At 39.2% G+C, this 20278-nt stretch overlaps 1 protein-coding gene across 1 annotated transcript in view; it reads right to left on the reverse strand.

Annotated features, from left to right (window-relative positions):
* The window catches only part of COG6 (component of oligomeric golgi complex 6), a 65646-nt gene extending 48263 nt beyond the window's left edge, over positions 1-17383 (reverse strand). The window contains exons 1-4 of the mRNA XM_068395192.1: positions 17199-17383; positions 16442-16585; positions 15888-15959; positions 11620-11678 (exon numbers count right to left, since the gene is read on the reverse strand). Coding sequence (XP_068251293.1) covers positions 11620-11678; positions 15888-15959; positions 16442-16585; positions 17199-17324 — 401 coding nt within the window. The 5' untranslated portion in view covers positions 17325-17383. The remainder of the gene's footprint in view (positions 1-11619; positions 11679-15887; positions 15960-16441; positions 16586-17198) is intronic.
* Positions 17384-20278: the final 2895 nt, after the last annotated feature.

Here is a 20278-nt window from a genome sequence, read left to right on the forward strand (position 1 = left end):
CCCTTTCCACTGTGCCAGAACTGTTGTTTATACTATCATGCAGTGAATCAGATCAGGGAACAAATCTGGCAGGAAAAAAACAAAAGTTTTTATTTTATTTATTTTTTGGGGCACAGGTTATATCTATTCTCTAATTCAGTTTACCATAGTCCTGTATTAAGGGTACTAAGTCCTGTGCACACACATCCCCTGTACACACACACCCCCTGTACTAAAGGCTGTGTCAGCACAACGAGCTGCCAGAGGCAAGGGGGCAATGACTACTTAGTTCACTGCTGCTACAAAATCACTCATGAAAACCACACTTCAGAACTCTTCTGGGGTATAAAAAGAGGTAATTTCAATAGTCAGTTACAAATAACAATAATAATAATAATAATAAAAATAATAATTATTATTATGATGTTGATAATAATAGGACCCTCCTCCCTCAACCCCCCAAAAACCTAGAGGCATATGACATAGCTACTCAAATTGAAAACCAGGCAAGGACATTTAAAATTTCACCAAAAGATGGTGCTTTCAACAGTACATTCCTGTTCCACACCGCTGTGCCGAGGAAGTCTAATCCATCAACGTCACCGTCATCGGATTTGGTTGAAACAGCAGACAATTAGTGAATTAACTTTATTTAATAGTTGCTCTGAGTCTCTCCTCTTGTGATGGAAATCTCAATTTAATATAAAACCACTAAGCTGAAAAGACTTATATCGGATTATTCCTCCCTTTACGGAAACGAAAAAAAAGGTAGGAAAGAGACAAGAGAAAGCAAATGAACGACCTTCTTTGGTTTCCACTGAAACAAGATCTCCCATAAACACAGGAGCAGATGGGATGTTGAAAAACTTCTGTTCTTTGAACTTGTGTATCTCCTGAGCGCAAAAACTTTTAAGTGCTCTTACAGAAGATCTCCACTTACTATTATCTCCTGTTCTTCAGACTTTTTGAATGCACACTTTCATCAAACTGGTGGCAGGGGGAAGTCTGATTTTAAGAAGTGCAATATACCGGACATAACAGTTTTTTCAGTTTGCTTTGCCGATTTGTTGGAATCAGGGCTGCAGACTTCAAAGAGCATGGGCCAGAGTCACAAATTGTACCAACAGCATGCTCATTAGTCCACGCTGGAACTCTGTGCCCCCTTCAATCCTGGAGTTATAAAAATGAACAACGGCAGAAGACCTCACTAGTCAATCTCTCTCCTCCTGCAAGTCCTCAACTCCGCACAGTCCTCTCTCCATTGTTTTCTTGCTGCTACAGAGAACAAGGTTCAATCAAACACTGTGCTTTAAAGTAATTCCCATCCCTGGCTGTGTCTTTGGCTAACACCTGCCGTAACTGCTCACTGACCCACTCTGCACACTCCCAGTAATTAACTTATATAAAACAGAGTCAATATATTAAACTGTAGCATACTGGCAAGTTAAGTTTCACAATGTAAACGCAAAATAACAACCTCAAGGTGGCAGCAATGTTTCATCTGTCTTTCTCAAGATAGTGATTCAGAAATGGTGAGAAACATCTATCCTAAACCTAAAAGCATGCATCTGAATTTTGATAAAGCTATTTCTTTTGGGCTCTTCACAAAGGACGTGGCATTTCAACAAGCTACTCAGTTTCAAAACCCAGGTTAGCCACCTCTGATTATGCTGGCTGTGAAAGTTGCCTTGGGTATCAATCTGCATGAGAAAGAGATTCTAGGTCCTAGATGATGGATCAGGAGCAAAACATATAAGTGCTACATACCCTTGACTTCTACCTGGCCGTATACAGTACTGATGAGATCAATAAATCTGCATAGGTATTTTAATTTTATATATATATTTCCTCAGAGATAAGCTAATAGCTATTTAACTAGAATTAAATCAAGCTTATTAAAGCAAGGAAATGGATTAAAATATCACTCAAGTTTGTTACAGTTATTTCACTGTGATAAGCACTACGCAAAACACAATGCAGGTAACAATAAAAGCTAGAGTAAGGCCATCTTACGTACAACTCACAGCAATCGGTACGTGTGCAGACACTTGGACATTTCAAGACTCACTGGCCTTTCTGTAAACATAAGCATTTCTAAATTGTGTCCTAAGCATGTGCATTACAGCCGAGGAAAAGCCAAACTGTGCTGTTAACCCAAAGCTTTTTTTTTTTTCTCTTTTACCAAAGTTATCCCTGCAAAAAGGAACAAAACTAACAGATCATGGGAACACGGCACCAATGCAAAGGGGGAAGTGCCAAGCGCTGGTAGACTTTTGAGCTTGGGCAGAGGACAGGACTCCAACAAAGAGCAATTTCCCCACTTTTAATCGTTACCAGGGAAACAGAATTCTTTTGCAAGAGAACTCAAAAGGATGGGAAAACTATGCACTTCATGCACTTTTCCCTTGGTCCAAATACAAATGTGCAGTGTTTGTTAGGATTATCACCTAGACAGCTCAAAAAATGAGGTGGAGGAGAAACAGGCTTTTCTAAAGTTTAATTTTAACCTGTCATCACGTACAGCATGAAAATCTGCTAGCTTCCTTTACCTAGGATAAGTCACAGTAGCACATTCTGAAATTACTTTCAGTTTGTGGTACTGAGGATTCAACACATTTTTAAAGCCTCAAAAAGATGTAGTATTTCTAACTCATAATGAAATAACAACCATCCTTAACAGACATGTATAAATGCTTTTCAGCAGCAGCTGGAAAAATTCTTTCTCTGTGATGGTTTTTGTGGAAGGCAAATATACAAGACTATATGACAAAACATCTATACACAAGTAAGCGTTAGGAAACCATTCTTAAGAATAAGCACCAGGTGCAAAAATATATATTTGTAAATGCTGATAACAAATGTTTTTATTCCACATTTTGTCTGTCAAACACATATTTTATTAAAGGAGAAATGAAATACTGTGAAAAGGTATTAGTGGCCAATTCCATCATAGAATATAATTATGAAATTTTCTCCTTAATTAAAAAATAGGAAGGCACAGAAAATCACAGTGAATTGTCTAACGTTCCCAGGATACAGGAAAACAGCAGTAATATTACAGAAGGCTTTAGGTGAGACCTCATCTGGAAAACAGATCACAATCCTGATCATCTGTGCTCAAGAACAATGGACTCCCATTAGACCAGAGCTAGCAAGATTATCACGGGAATGAAGTACCTAATTTATGTGAGGAGATGAAGGAAGCTCTTAAGACAAAGGAGAAGAGGAGAAAAGAGCCAATTTATACCCAAGAATTAAGTTAGAAATTAGGGAAAGGCTTTTACTCGGAAGAACAAGCTTTTGAGGTAAGTGTTCCAAGAACAGCAACACATACAAAGTACAAAAATAATTAACTAGTTCTATGTTGAACAGTTGATGAATTTATGAAAGTCATCATGCAAATAACAGCTGGGAGCAGGAGACTGGACTAGAACTTAGAAGGTTTCTTCCATCTGTAATCCCCATCTAAAGACAGCTAGCCTGCAATGCTGCAGCCCTGCCATACAATACATTCTTCCCTAAAACTAAATAGGTAAAAATCAAAAAGGCTAAATCCAAAGTTAAGCAACAGAGGATACTAACTGCACTGAAATGATTCAAAACTTGCCAAACAGATTACTAAACAGTAGAATAAAAAAGCTTATATGCTGTAAATAAATTCATAGAATTCAATAATTCTTACATACTAATCAAGCTTCCTATAAACATCATTGGTAAGTATCTACAGAATAGTCTAGATAAGCAATTTTCACACACAAAACTTCATAGCAATGATGTGATAGACATACTTACTAGGTAAATCACTGTTTAGCAATGGTTAAGATATAAGATACAGTTTCTAACTTGTGAACAGAGATTAAGTTAAAAAGAAGTGTATTTCCAGTAAATAGATTATTTTCCAATGTGCAGAAGTGAGCTAGTTGATACTGTCATACCAAACAGACTGATCTCTTCAGCATACCTTTTATACAATCTGATACAAAGACATTTGAAAGGGGACTGCTTAGTCTAGCTTCAAATTTGCCATCAAATTCAAAAATGTTGCCAAAGGCATGATAATAACACACTGTTCTCTACATCCACCTGGAATAAGATCAGAACAAATGAGCTTAATCAGTAGCAAAAGGAAAACTAAATCAGATAGTAGGAAAACAATAAAGAACCAAAATCAATTTCCAGAGAAGACCATGGGCTCTCTGTTCCTGGGCTTTTCTTCTAAGAGCAGATTAGACAAACATCAGTCAGGAACGGTATGTAACTGATTCTGCACTTCTGATGAATTTTTCTCAACCTGTAAGACCATGCCTCATTTCATACTGACGAAGAGTACTTCATGCCTCAACAGAGTACACGGCTGCCAGGTAGAAAAGCTGGCAGAAAATAAGGCTTTGCACTTTCTCTGCTGGTCATGGCTAGAATATGACAAATTAGGGTTTTTTTTTTCTTCAGATCCACTTTAGCTGTTTCAATCCCTGTGTTATGCCTTGTTATCTATGCTTTACTTTGGTACAAAACAGAAGAGAAAATCAGCCTCAGAATTTCAAACCTTCACCCTCCCCCACATCAAATTATAATTCAGTTTAGGCAATTACTGCTTTTTCTCATGAAGTATATTCACAGGAATAAATGTAATTACAAGTTTCAAATGGTCAAGACATGAAATACAGCTCATCAGTGCAAACCACCAGATCACTACTTTTCTCAGTGTACGCTGATGAAAGCAAACCTCTCTAACCTGCTATAAATATTGCTGAGCTTCCTGCATAATTTCCAAATTGACTATGACAAAAAAGGTATTTCTTAAAAAAAAAAAAGAAAATTAAATAGCACCAAGAGACAAGCATGATAGATCTGTAGTGTAGCACTACTGAAGCAGCAGATGTCCACAAAGAAACATTTTTCCTAAGACTTTTGACCTTGTATTGAGCACAGAGGTAACAGTCAAATCACTCACTGAACCCTAAGAACTGTGTTTGTTGAATTTAAATAAAGAGCAAGTCTGAATGTAATTCAATTAAAATAAATTGAAGTACACACTGCTGCATTCCAAAATATGTTTGGGACTCAGATTTAACTGTATTTTTAAAAATTGAAACAATCCTAGTGCTACAGAAACTGGTCTTCCAGAATCAACATAACTACTAAGGATTCTGACACCAGAACACACATTTTGCTCTGTTTAAGAACACAATTAATAGAAACGAGCAAAACAAGACAATGTGTAAAGGTGTTCAAGTGCATAATCTCACTGAAAGCTCTGAAACTTTAACTTGACTCAAAAATATCTGTCCAAGCCATTTCCATTCCCATTGTTTCATACAGTTTTCAGAGTATGGTGGTCCTTACTTCCAGAAAACTACTTCTGACTCTCACCAATTTTCTGTTTCTGCAGGCTTATTTTCTGTGATCTCCCTGAGCACACACATACACTCACATAATTACTCTTATTTAATTTTATAAGAATTAATATTGTAACTATTACCTTCTGGTCTCTTTCTTCAATTGTTTGATCCACGACTGTCATTTGTGGCTAACCTCAAAAACAATCTTGCACAATACCTTACCATTAAGTGGCTGGTAGGACTATGAAGCCAGGTTTCTGGCATTCTGCATACAGTATTTTGGAACTGAACTGTTATTTCTCTGGTTTAGGAACTACTGAACTCCAAGACACTTGTTCCCAATGCAAGGTGAAGTAGTTTAGTATTGCAAGTAGGTTTTTTGCTTCACACAAAGAAAAAAAGAACTCAGGTACAACAAGAGAAGTGACAAGTAACAGGAAGCTTTTATTAAAATCTCACTTTCAGGAGCAAGATCCTTTTTCTGTCAGCCTATTAGCAATGGCAATAAACAAACTCACATCTTTTAAAACACAGTAGATGCTGTTTGAAAACAAACTAATCTCCTCATTACTATACATAAAAAGCCTAATACAACCTGAAAGCACTATTAGTATGCTCAGGTAAAAGGATATAAATCTAGTGGAAGTGGATTTCTAACAATTCACAGAAATGGTCTACATTAATCACCTCAGTTTTTCTTTATTACCAAAGCTTGTTATGAAATACATTAAAACAAACATTCTATTCAAGACTACACTACTGAACAGCAATAAATTTACCTTATGTTATAGAAAGATGGGCTGAATGGCTTGGACTACTTTACTTCACAATACACGGTTCTATTAAGTTGTGATAAGTCTCAATTTTAAGGAGAGAAGAGGAAAAAGAAAACCCTAGTTCCTATGTTAAGCAGATTCCATAACTTAAATAATGTGAAGGACAACTGTTCTTCTTCTAATGTACAGGACAGTTATTTTAACTAGTCTTTACAGAGAAAATACATTCAGAACAAGCAACCTAATTAACCAAAGAAATTGACCAAAGAAATGCACCAACTTTGACATATTCACAAATATAAAAATGAAATTGTATTAATGGTAGATTACTTTTTAAATTTGTTACCTAAGTAACACAGTCTATTTAGCATTTATGCCAAATCCGGTCTAAAGCTCACAAACTAAGTTACAAGAAAAACAGTGCTGCAAACAACCTGAGAATGCAAAAGTTTTAACTTAAATCCGAGACAAACATCTTATTTTTTACCCCAACTATTTAACTGTCTTAAATTACACATTTTACCAACATAGGAAGTCCCAAATAGCTCATCAGGATTAACTACAGGGTACTGCAGATGCACCGCTATACCTTCAAACCACAAATCTGAGAGACTAGGATAACCAACAAGGAGTACTGGTAAGAAGCTTGAGGAACTGAAAATCATCCTGAACTACATCTAATTATATAGGTGATCATACAATGTAAAAACTACTTAGTATAATAAACCTACTTCTCGGACAGAACCACTGAGACAGCCACCCCTTTGCAAGTACTGCAGAAGAGAAAGACTGCATGCAAGGATGAAAGCATGAACAAGCACTATTACTTAAAATGCTCATCCTCATTCTCAAGCTACCACGGTCACTTTGCATCTTCAGGAAACTATTCTTCACTGCTATCATGCAGTTCTTGATTTAAAAAAAAAAACACATTACACAAGTTCAAATGCCACATAGGGAAAAATTTCTGAAGAGATATTTACATTTGCGAGGTCAAAAAGTGTTACAATCTAAGAAAATAATTAACTTACTCTTTCAGTCTTCCCTTTATTTGGTTTGTATAGCTAGGGGAATAAAGTTACAACTCCAATTAAAAAGATTTTGGCTATCAACTTTTCTTTCTTTGGTTTTAAAGTGAACATTCTGTTCTTTTAATTGCAGTTTGCTTTAAACTTGATACTAATTATAACATCTTTTGACAAAATTTACTTTGCACAAGAACTGACCAGGCATGAAGAGGGTTTACCCAAGCCAAAGGTTCCACCTGCCATTTACTGAAAACAGTCTTCAACTATTACAGAAAGACAACTAGACATCTTTGATCAAAGCCAGAGCTAACGTGTATTCTTAGAAAATGAAGGGAAATAAATAAAAAAGTGTGAAATACTAACTCAGATATTTGCCTAAGTAACTTTATATCTTCATCATATTATCCAAGTGAAGACAGCAGCCCATTTTCCCTAATATTTCAAATACAATTAAATATTTTTAAATATGTAAATCCCTAATTACCATAAATGCATGAAATGCATCTGAAAGTTTACTGTCTCCCTTCAGTTTTAGAACATTGAATCAAATCATAACATTTTCCTCCTACGAAAAAATGGTCAGCTTAAGTAAACCAGATAAATGCTAAGCATAATAGACCTTTTTTTTTTTTTTTTTTTTTTTTTTTTACGAACAGCTATCACAGCAAATCTTTTACTGAAAATCAAAATAATTTCTGAAGTGTTTTTTAAAAATGGCTAAAAACCACAACAATAGGACTTAATTTAGTACTTGGTGAGAAGGGCAGAGTCAAAATAACTCTCCTTAAGGACAGTGTAAACAACTGATTCAGCAAAATGACAGAATGTATTCTCTCTGCTATTACAAAATGTTCAGTAACTACCATTGTGAAAAAGAATATAACTAATGTGAAAAGGAAGAACATAACTTATTTTATTTTTCAGGCTAATGTTTAAAAACATACCATTACTCAGCACTGATTTAAAAACTTAAACAACTCACAAACACTGTGTTACATAAAGTGGATTTTTTTTTTTAATATTTTGATGTTAAATTAAAAAACTACACAGAAAATTCCATTATACTGTGCTATTTGAATACAAATTCCCATTGTCCTAAACTTCATGAAACTTCTACCTAACTCATGTTTTCTTGTGAAAAGCCTATCATACAATAAACAGCTGGCAGGACCACAGAGAGTAGAAATAGAAATTTGGGACTGATGAAATCTGAAGACGACTCCCATCTTTCATAATAAGAGACGAGACATCTTTTTATAGGAAGAACTCTAAAAAATTGGTTACACTCAGCAATTACTGCCTTGTTCTAGACTGACTGCTCTTGCTTTACAGTCATTGTTTCAATAGCCTTCTTTTTGAATGGGTCCAGCTTTCACCTCTGCATTTCAATCAGCATTTTAGGACAACCCTCAGAAGACATAAAAGTCATGGCCTCCCAGTTTCACTATTTACTCGTTTGTTGGATAAGGAACGTCACCTGTTAAGTTGAAGAAGTCGGCAATTTAAGACCCGTATTTTGCCTGACTGCTGGCAATATTTTCAAAAAATCCCTAACATTCAGTAGCAGAGGCCTCCTCATGTACCTGATGTAAACAAAAGCGATGCATCAGAAGAAACAGTCATTTTACGAGTCACAAGAAAAGGTGACTCCAATGACCCAGGCAGAAAAAAAACTAAAATTCTTTTGCTTAAATTTTTCATAAGTTTAGCCAGGAAAAAAGTTAACTTTGCTAATAAGTGGCACTATAATTCTTCCATAAGCATCATATTGTAAGATCACAAATATTGTTTGGCTTCTGCTAGTGGGTAGTTAATGTATACTTACAAAACAGCGTTTCAAAATAAAACTTTTGCCTATGTGTGCACTCTGAGGTCACACAGACCCTTAGAAGGACAGGCTGCTTCCTAAACCTTTTTTCCTCCTCACACTAGGGGGATGTTCTGTCTCTTAAAGGAATTAGCAGAAATTCTTTTAAGCCAACTATTGTGCAAGTAAGGACTATATTGTAGAAGTACTAATGTACAGTCTGTATCACCTCCTTTAATAGAATTTAAGGCCAATTAGACATATATCATTTGGGATCGGTCTTGGCATCTTCTATTCTGCTTCAGAACGAGGAATCAAAGTAGCTTTCCTTTTCTTCTGACTACAAAAGAGATAACCACTTCTCTACTACTTCACATACTCATATTTAAAATAACAAATTTTCACACATAATCACACAGAATTGTCTTGGTTGGAAAGGACCTTTAAGATCATCAAGTCCACCCGTTAACCTAACACTACCAAGTCCACCACTAAACCATATCCCTAAGCACTACATCTACTCGTCTTTTAAATACCTCCAGGGATGGTGACTCCACCACTTCCCTGGGCAGCCTGTTCCAATGCTTGACAACCCTTTCAATGAAAAAATTTTTCCTGATATCCAATCTAAATCTCCCCTGGTGCAACATGAGGCTGTTTCCTCTCATTCTATCGCTTGTTACCTGGGAGGAGAGACTAACACCCTCCTCGCTACAACTTCCTTTCAGGTACTTGTAGACAGCAATAAGGTCTCCCCTCAGCCTCCTTTTCTCCAGACTAAACAACCCCACTTCCCTCAGCCACTCCTCATACTACTTGTTCTCTAGACCCTTCACCAGCTTCTTTGCCCTTCTCTGGACTCTCCTGTAGTGAGGGGCCCAAAACTGAACACAGTATTCAAGGCGCAGCCTCACCAGTGCTGAGTACAGGGAGACGATCACTTCCCTAGACTGGCTGGCCACACTATTTCTGATACAAGCCAGGATGCTCTTGGCCTTCTTGGCCACTTGGGCACACTGCTGGCTCATATTCAGACAGCCATCGATCAACACCCCCAGGTCCTTTTCCACCAGGCAACTTTCCAGCCACTCTTCCCCAAGCCTGTAGCAGTGCATGGGGTTGTTGTGACCCAAGTGCAGGACCTGACACTTGGCCTTGTTGAACCTCATACAGTTGGCCTCGGCCCATCGATCCAACCTGTCGAGATCCCTCTGCAGAGCTTTCCTACCCTCAAGCAGATCAACACTCCCGCCCAACTTAGTGTCATCTGCGAACTTACTGAGGGTGCACTTGATCCCCTCGTCCAGATCATTGATAAAGATATTGAACAGAACTGGCCCCAAAACTGACCCCTGGGGAACACCACTTGTGACCAGCCACCAACTGGATTTAGCTCCATCCACCACGACTCTTTGGGCCCAGCCATCCAGACAGTTTTTTACCCACCAAAGTGTATGCCCATCAAAGCCATGAGCAGTCAGTTTCTCCAGGAGAATGCTGTGGGAGACTGTGTCAAAGGCTTTACTAAAGTCCAGGTAGACAATATCCACAGTCTTTTCCTCATCCAGTAAGCGGGTCATCTTGTCATAGAAGGAGATCAGGTTAGTCAAGCAGGACTAAAACAATATTTGTGATCTTACAGTTTTCTAAGACTTGACTTCTGCTGGCTTACTTAAACTGTGACTTTGCTAAATCCTTCATTTTATATCAACCAGTATTGTATTTCATGCAGTTATTCTACGTTTAACTTTTAAAATATGTACATATTACACTCTAATCTCACATTCAGACTCTCACAGGACATAATCCACTTCCTTCTGAAGCCCACAACATGAATCCACTGATTTTGAAGTGCACCCAGAGCTATCCAAAGTCATAATTTCTACTAGAAACTTATCACTGGAAATAATTATTTCTAATCTCCAGGAAACTGTATATAATTTTCAGAAGAAAGCTCATAAAGCATGGAGATTCATTCTTCTACGCTGACAAAGGCTAAAGCTGTAAAACCAGATGCCCTAGACATAAAAACGATAAAGATTACTTGAATCTGTCATAGGCTATTATCCCCTTCCCATGAATAAAAATACTGAAAAGAGCAAAACACAAATCTTTTCTTCCACAAGAGGTTGGAGAACAAGGTGAAAAAGTGGTCTGTGTTAGGCTTATTAAACAGCACTTATGTATTTCACAGTTAGCTTTAAATACGGCAGAGTAGGTTATAAGCCAACTTTCTGTCGCTACATACAGTCCCTGAACAAGACAGCAATTTCCATTGGATAGGAAGCATTAACAACAGCAAGAAGCCTGTGAAACTGATGAGACACTGAGTAGGTCCATATCTGTTACAAAACAATATAACTTACATTATCAACTGACATTAGGTAAAGCACATCCATATTCAGCGTGCTATACCACTATAACTGATTCTCTTCCCTACAAGGTCATTTTTTTATGACAACAAGCACTAACACATGTTCTTACCTTTTTGAATCCTCTAGTAATAAACTAAGAGTTCAGGATTTTTATTCCAATTGAGCTACAAACACAATATTAAAAACAAAGTACAAATATAAAAAAAAAACGCTAAGTCATTGCTCAAAAATAAGAGTAGTAGAATCAGATCTAAAAGAAAATTCCATCAGTACTGTCATGTCTTCAAGAAATAAGTAAGTGGGTATACATACTTTTCTGCCTGGAGTTTTGTGGTTTTCACTATCAAGTCCTGGGTTTGTTCCTTTGCTGCCTAGAATACAATTAGAATTGTTAAACATGTGAAAAACACAAACATACCAAATGTATTACACAACCTTTAAAATATGTAATACTTGTGAAGCTGTCTGATTATAAGCAGTTTAAAGAGTGTACTCTTTCAAACAAAAGGCCTTCTTGAAATAAGTATTCATTAACTCTCTCTATTTTCAGGCATGAAAAAATAAATTAATATCCTTATCCATCTATATTTTCATCTTTATATACATTTACATTCACACACAGTTAATTTGTAATTTATTTCCAAATATTAGAAATATTTTATTTGTCCATTGACTTTAAATTGTTTGCTGTTACAAAATTAAAAATGAAACAAGTTCCTTTGGATGCTAAACTGCCCAGTACCCGTGCCCACCCAGCCATTTTAGACAATATGAACACAGCTGTGCTGGTCTTAGCAAGTTTAGCTCTACAGTCCAAGCAGCTCACAGGGCTGTAAGGACCAAGTGCAATGCACTTAAGAAGTTCACCACAGCCCTAAATGTTCAGTGATGACAATGCAAGGGAATCCATGCAGAAACAATTCTGCTACAGACAGCAGCTGCATGACTAAAGGGATTGCTGCAACTGAAGTTAGAGTTCTAAACTTAGCACTCGGCAAGAAGATAAAAGACATCCAGAATTGTTGGTTTCCCACTGGATACCATCAGTGATCATTTAGGCAGAAAAATAAGAAGCTTTAACTAAAAAAACCAAAAATCCTGAAATCAAAATCCATTCAGTATGGAATAATATTGCAAGTGAAGAGGCAGAAACAGCTACAAAGATATTTTGTGTGAATAATTTCAAGACTGTAACAGGTCTGAATTATGGTGTTTGCCAAAATGAAGATGTCAGTCTTGAAAACTACGAGACACCAAATGCAAGTATATACACACACGGATTCATTTCAGCCCTTCTCTCTGCCACGCTACGTTAGGTACAATGGAAAGCAGTCAAGGCACAGGAACACTTTGAAAGGTGAAGGAAGGACTGCAACCACTTGAGTACAACTTCAGTCATGAGAGGGGAGCCTGAGCTGTTTCATGAACATAGACAGCGGGCACTGCTGAGGTGCCAGTTGCTGAATTTTCTAAAGGACATTATTAAATTTAATAAAAACTCGACAGAATTTACTGAACATTTAGTAGTTCCAAAATAATTTAAGATACATTTCAGCTTTTTATATCTTATATAAATAATAATATTTAGATTTTTTAACGTATTTTTATTTTAAACCTTTTTTTAATAACATTGATTTTCAAGGTTTCAGCCTAACAAAAAAAGACTATTACAACAAAAGACTGGACCTGAACTATTCAGTATGGAAACCTACTAATTCCAGACTTTTTTTCCCCCCGTTCCTTCAGAGTCGCAGATTTTAATAAACCAAAAAGACAGAAGAAGAAATTTGCTTCCTTTCCAGCCCTTTCTGGACAGAAGTACTAATTGCTAACAGCAGGACAGCAGAAAGGAAGGAAAAGCAGCTTTTCTGGATCTAGCTAGATACATCAAGAAGCCAGTTTTTATTTACATGCATTCAAATACATGCCAGATACTGTTGTTATTGGAGGTATGCAATGTAAGAGCTTACATCTAAGCAGAACAAGGTTAACTGGAAGAAAGGAGTCTGACATGTCAGAAAAATCAGAAAGCTCATACTTGATGTTTTGTCCAGATCCAAAATAGAAAGATTTTTCTCTTCCTCCCCACCTCAGTATACTAATTAAAACTTTCTTTATCCTTCAATCCCGCTTTATTCCATTCCAGCACTTGCCTCCTTCTCTCCCTTTCAGTCATTACATTTATCAAGTCAGAAAATTTCTGTCCTGACATCAGATCTGACAGTATCTGGTTATTTGGATTGGCTGGTATTATTAACTTACACAATAAAAAAGGTAAAAAGCTTTTTGGCTTATCAGCATATAGTCCTTTTCATATCTTGCATTTGTTCTGCTGTCTTAATACATTGCTCTCTTAGCACACTTTTCTGCCTTATATGCTATAGATACTCCTCTATCTTCTATTCGCTCTACTCTTAGTTCATTTTTGTCTTCTTACTTAGCTTGAGCACATGCTTGCAAGTCTTCAAGTCCTACTACAGATAAAATACCAGAGTATTTGACAACTGAGTGCTAGTTCATGGGCTTATTAACTTACTTTACATTCATACAGACAAAGAGAACACGGGTTGAATTGAGACAAGTTATGAGTTCTAAAGGGCTCTAGAGGAAACGTCCTGTGGGGCACAGAACAAAACTACCTATTGACTTTAATAGAACAAGAAATCGCTGCAGGGTGGCTCTGCTCTGGGAAGAAAAAAAAAATCCCAGATGATAGTTACACTTCAAGATCTAAGGACAGAAAAGAGCAAAAATCTGCATGGACACTTGACTCATTTCCACATCTAAGAGTTTAATCAAACAGTTCCTGAACTGCACTAGGGAATACATCCACATTAACAGTGCTCAAAGAGATCTGAGACCTCCGAAGTACAGTACCCATTGCCTTCCAAAATTGAAAATTAAGTACTGCAATGGGCTACACTGTACTTTTGCACTTTTTGGAACAAGTCATCAAACTACAAACATTCTTATGGGAGTTACATACAATGACTATGAAACTTATTCATCTAGGCAAGGTGACATCTAATGTCCTCACACACCATTAGGAGGGGGAAAAGCAACTGTTTTCACAGGATTTTTTAGTGAAGTATTCTCATTCACATACAGAATCACAGAATCAATCAGGTTGGAAGAGACCTCTGGGATCATCGAGCCCAGCCATTGCCCTGACACCACCATGTCAACTAGACCATGGTACTAAGTGCCATGTCCAGTCTCTTCTTAAACACATCCAGAGATGGTCACTCCACCACCTCCCTGGGCAGCCCATTCCAATGTCTAATAACCCTTTCTGAAAAGAAATGCTTCCTAATGTCCAACCTGAACCTCCCCTGGTGAAGCCTGAGGCTATGTCCTCTTGTCCTATCGCTAGTTGCCCGGGAGAAGAGGCCGACTCCCACTTCACTACAACCTCCCTTCAGGTAGTTGCAGACTGCAATAAGGTCACCTCGGAGCCTCCTCTTCTCCAGGCTAAACAACCCCAGCTCCCTCAGCCGTTCCTCGTAGGTCAGACCCTCCAGACCCTTCACCAGCTTGGTCGCCCTCCTCTGGACTCGCTCCAACACCTCAACATCTTTCTTGAAGTGCGGGGCCCAGAACTGGACACAGTATCCAAGGTGCAGCCTCACCAGTGCCGAGTACAAAGGGACGATCACTTCCCTAGACCAGCTGGCTACACTATTCCTAATAGAGGCCAGGATGCCGTTGGCCTTCTTGGCCACCTGGGCACACTGCTGGCTCATGTTTAGCCGTCTGTCGATCAGCACCCCCGGGTCTCTTTCTGCCGGGCCACTTTCTAACCACTCTTACCCCAGCCTGTAGCGCTGCATGGGGTTGTTGAACTTACATACTGTAACTTATGTGCTATATCCAGAGCAGATTTGGTTTGGCAAAACATCTACACTTCAGCACCCATAAAGCTTTTAAACTCATCACTGTATTGAATATTGAGCTGGTATATTAAACCATGCCAGATTTAGTAACGCATTACAAAAGAACTTTTTTTTTACTCCTAGAATATTATGGATTCAGGAGTAATACAAAACAGAATTGATTTTGTTGCATATCAGCATTTTGAGACAATGTTATGAAACAAAAGCAACAGAATCAATATGGCACACTATATTTGTCTCCCTCTTTGGATTACAAGATACTTTCTTATGAATATACTTGAAGTATTTATATGAACACCTAACTCAATAGATGTAGTCAATGTGAAAGGCACATGAATTTTAAACAGAAATACACAAATGGAATTAACCCTTTAATCTCACACACAGCCAATCTAATAAAATATTTTCTCTCCGCTCACATAAATGGATATCACATTGCTATTCTCAAAATAAATATACTGCTGCATTCTGAATTGCAATTTGAACGAAATTAAAACGACTTCCTCAATATATTTTCCAAATAAGTAAAAAGAAAGATATAAATATCCTAAAGTAACATAACATGCATACTATGGAAACATCTCAGTGTCACCATTAATCCTCCAAAAATAATTATTCATCCTTTTAAGAGAAAGAAGTCACACCCCAAAAGGAAAAATATACAAAGCACATCTATTTATATATTACCTTCAAACGACTGGACATATCTTCACAGCAGCTGCTCATCGCTTGCACATCTTCGTTTATACTCTCAAGCTCCTAAGTAAGTTCAAATAACAGTAACCATGTTTTAAATCAGAAAAGCCACGCCTAGGCCCAGCCTCATCCCACCAAAATGAGATACCCAAGTTACAAAGAACATAGTTGCCCCAGGCTCCCTGCTAATCAATGGAGAGAACATACCTCTAAAGATCAATGTTCACTTGGGATTTCTATCTGAAACATCACGTTTCTCTGCACATGATTTTCATCAAATAAAACAAACAATAAAACAATTTTACTGTTGTCACGGTTTAAAGCTGGGCTGGCTATTAAACCCGTGGCACACGCTCTCTATCAGACTTTCACACTGGCCATATAAGACTGTTAACTGTTTCTGGTTTAGTCCAAACCACAACAACTGTAAAAGTATATTTGTCCTGGAAAGTCAAAATCTCTCTTAATCCTTTTTCCTTTTTTTAAACTTTAAATTACATGGCAGTGCTTTGGCAAGATAGCTAGTCAGACTGTGAAAGTGGTACCTCTTTAACTTGCTTGAATATGTGGACAAATTCTTCATTTATGGCTAAGCTTCGTCGTTCAATGTCTCCACGCAAGTTTCTTCGGGTGCGCAGACTGTTTTCGACAAAAAAGGTCGAGAGAGCCTTGAGTGCTTCCAGCATTTCCTAGAAAATAAAAAAAGACCTTAATGTTCCACGCAGTTACAAAGAAACAAGTTACATAGTCTGTAACCATCCCAAGTTCATGGTTTTAGGAAAAAAAACCACACCTACGACATGGTTTTAGAGAAAAAACTAGCTAATCACACTACAGATCAGTTGTTAAATAACTAAATTGCTGAGTCTTTCTTCTTTTCATGTTATAACATACAACGTTGTCTACTATTTTAGAATAGCTTTAATCAGTAACATTACATTGGGTTAAAGCATCACTTATCCATAGCCAGAAAACATTTAAATCAGAAAAGGCCTGAGAAGTGCTCTCTGAGCTAAGCGATACAAACCTCCCTGCGACCCGAAGGGAACGAACAGGTGCGCGGCATGTCACCGGAGAAGCAAACACGAATTTTATCTTTCATTAACGCTGCAAACGTCAGCCTGCGGCTCCGCAGCGGAACTGAGGGTCTGACGGGGCTGGCTTCCCGCTCCCGCAGCCTATCGCGGCTCGCAGCCCCTGACGGCTCATCCGGCCCGTTCCCGTAGGACGCTCCCCGCCGCGCAGGCCCCGGCCCGGAGGCCCGGCCCCCGCCTCCCCGCTCCACCGCCCACCCCGCCCCACCTTGTCGTTGTCGAGGCGAGTCTCCAGGATCTTGTTGAGCTTGCGGGACAGCGGGTTGCTGCCGGGGGCAGCCGGGAGCCCCGGAGCGGGGGCGGCGGCCGGCGGCGGCGCTGCGGTATCGCCCATGGCTGCGGCCCTCCCCGGCCGCCCGCCCGCACGCACGCAGCGCCGCGGCGGCGGACCGGCTCCGGCGGAAACGCGCTCCCGAGGCTTTGGTTCCGACCCGGCGCAGGGCGGCGGCGGCTGGGTGTGGGAGCCGAGCGTTTGGTCCCTGGTACAGGTGGCACTCGGCGGAATAAATAAAAGGTTTTGGGCTGGTGATAAAAAAGAAGGTTCTCTTCCTGAGGCTGGATAGCCGTGTTTATTTTGTGAAATAGATACTTTAGTTATGAGCACAACTAAAAAGGAAAAATAAATGGACTCTATTGTATAAGCTAATAGTAACGACAGTAAAAGTGTGTCAAATCAAGGACGGTGTCTTGTTTCGGCTTTTCATTTACTGACACAGAGGTTTTACCCCTTGTGGCTCCAGAGCAGCAGAGCTGCCTCTGCCGCAGAGCGGAGGAGAGATGGATTCATGTGCCGGGGCCACAGTGGGACCTGCGTCCCCCCACCACGCCATGGCAGCAGCGGGCTTCGTGTGCCAGGGCCACAGTGGGGCCCGTGTCCCCGCGCCATGGCAGCAGCGGGTCTCCCTCTCCTGGGCAGCCCCGCCAGCCTGGCAACAGACCTGCAGTGGTGCCACCTGGATGGTATCAGCTCAAACATCCACAGGTGCCCAGCTGTGTGCCCTGGTCCTGTGCTGCAGCCATGACATGTCCCATGCCAAGCACTGAGGTGCGAGGAAGGGATTTCTGTGAGCTTTTCCAAAGGGCAAAAGGTAAGTATACCATGGAAAGAAGATGACTATATACAGCACACAACTGTTATTTAAGAAGACAAGGGTCTCACCAAGGCATTAGCTCTGAAAACAACAGTGCCTTGCGTATGCAATTGAAAGTCTGTTGCCATTTGTCTGATGGTGTGTGGATCAAAAAACAAGGACTCAACTGGTAGCATAACTTCTCAGGGGTCTGGGGACTTCACGTTCTTCTGTAGGCTCTTCCTGAAAAGAACTGCAAACAAATTGAGTAGCCTTTGCCTTTATGCCCAAGGTGGAGCACTGAACTTCTGAATGTTTCAATTCACTTATTTTTTTTCTTTTAGTCTGAGTCATTTATCTCAAGAAAAAAATATATGACCAAAGTCCCCCTCCTGAAATCTTAGCATGACAGGGACAGTGATAGGATATTTTTCCATTTAATTTTTATTTTTTTGTTTGCTTCCTCACATGGATCCTCTACATAAAAGGCCAGCTTTTCTGAACAGCCTGTGTAGTGCCTTGTTTCTACTATTGGCTAGTCAGCAAGCAGGTTCTCAAGTATTTTCAGACACCTTGTTTCCCTTCTTAGTTTCTGTTCCTCCACCCTATTTCACTGATGTTATCTCCTCCTAGACGTCCTTTACTTCTGACTAAGCTTCCAGGAGCCAGGATCTCCCTTCTCCGTGACACAAGAGATAAAACAGCATGCAGTTGTCACAGGTGTGAGCAATTAGTATTTAAGGTATTTAAGCATGTCAAGAAAATCCTCTTATTAGAAAGATCCCCTCCCAACTATAAATTGGATGTTGTTAGCAGTTTGAACATTTCAAATGCTTTTAACCTGTTGGATGAGTTGACAGAGTGAAGGCACACCTTGAAGTCAGAAAGGCTTAAACATCTGAACCACAAATGTCAGATAAGTCAAGACCATTGCCAAGTCTCGTCCGGCAAGTTATACCACAAACATACAAGGAGCCACAAAGATTTTCCTCTATCAGTTGGTACATGCATTTTCTTTTGAAGCATCCACTTCTGCTTTCAGATGCCTCCTTGATGTGTGTGCATTTTTTCAAGAATGTGTTTCATGAGCCAGAATGCTTCTAGCTAACGTAACACGTTGGGCTGTCAGGAACCGCTAGGGTTTCGAAACAGCATGTGTTTACCTGTGAATGTTTTCTGCCAGGGAAATGAGAAGAAATGATCAGGGGAGCACTTCTTAATCTCCTGCAACTGAAAGAAGTGTTTGTATGAGGGCACCAGAGCTTATCTTTTGTTCTTCTATTAGGAGTATTAGATGCAGCTACAAAAAAAAATCCTCTCTTTTTCTGATTTGCAGGCTAGATTTTTCCTCAGAACAGATTTTTTTAAACAAAAATGCAAATGTGATCGTGCAATGAGGTCACCATCTAAAACTCAGCTGCTGTGCCATGGCTTGTATGTGTCACGAAGGTGGGTTTGACATGACATTCTTACCAGTTTGCTTGTCCCTGAGCAAACATTGTCCTGTTAAGTCAGCTGGGTGTACGTTGTGGGATAATACAATTGGGAGTTTGTGATCTGTAATTGCCAGAAGGGACTTAGGTTTCAGATATCAGTTTCTGTGTGTCAATGGAAGAGAGTCTGTGTAGTGTGTGTCATTTACTCAAGCATAAGTTCCCTTACCAAAGCTAGATACGGCAGTAAAACTACAGGTGTCAGCAAAGAAATGTCTGGTACATGGTGTTTTCTGTTGATTTTCTTATCTCAGTTCCTTATTATGTTGGGTTTTGTTCTGTTGTTTTGTTTTTTTTTTTCCCCAGGAATAGACAGCAAAATAACTATTACCACTATGCAGCTGGTGAAAGTGTTCACAAAACACTCATTTCGTGCACTGCAGACAGGACCACAGTTTAGCCTGCAGAACAAGATGCTTGTGGTGTATGGAATGCCACCTTCCGTCTACATAGCCCAAGCTAATAATGCCTTTGTACTTTCAAATGCTTGGAGGTACATGTGCTTCTTGAAAGCAAAGACAAAATGGTTTGTGGTAGTCACCTGAATCTGTTCCTCAAAAGTCTAAGTAAGAATAAAACTCCAGTGGATGAATAAGTTGACTGGGGTCAAAGACGTGACTGGAGCTAGTGTTTCCCTACCTTGTGGCAAAAGAGCAGTGATAGAGCAGGAGATAAAGGGAGTGCTTTCTTACGTACAGAGAGGGGGAATAGCCCTTGCTATGGGT

Source organism: Nyctibius grandis, chromosome 2 (genome assembly GCF_013368605.1).
Source record: "Nyctibius grandis isolate bNycGra1 chromosome 2, bNycGra1.pri, whole genome shotgun sequence".
NCBI lineage: Eukaryota > Metazoa > Chordata > Aves > Nyctibiiformes > Nyctibiidae > Nyctibius > Nyctibius grandis.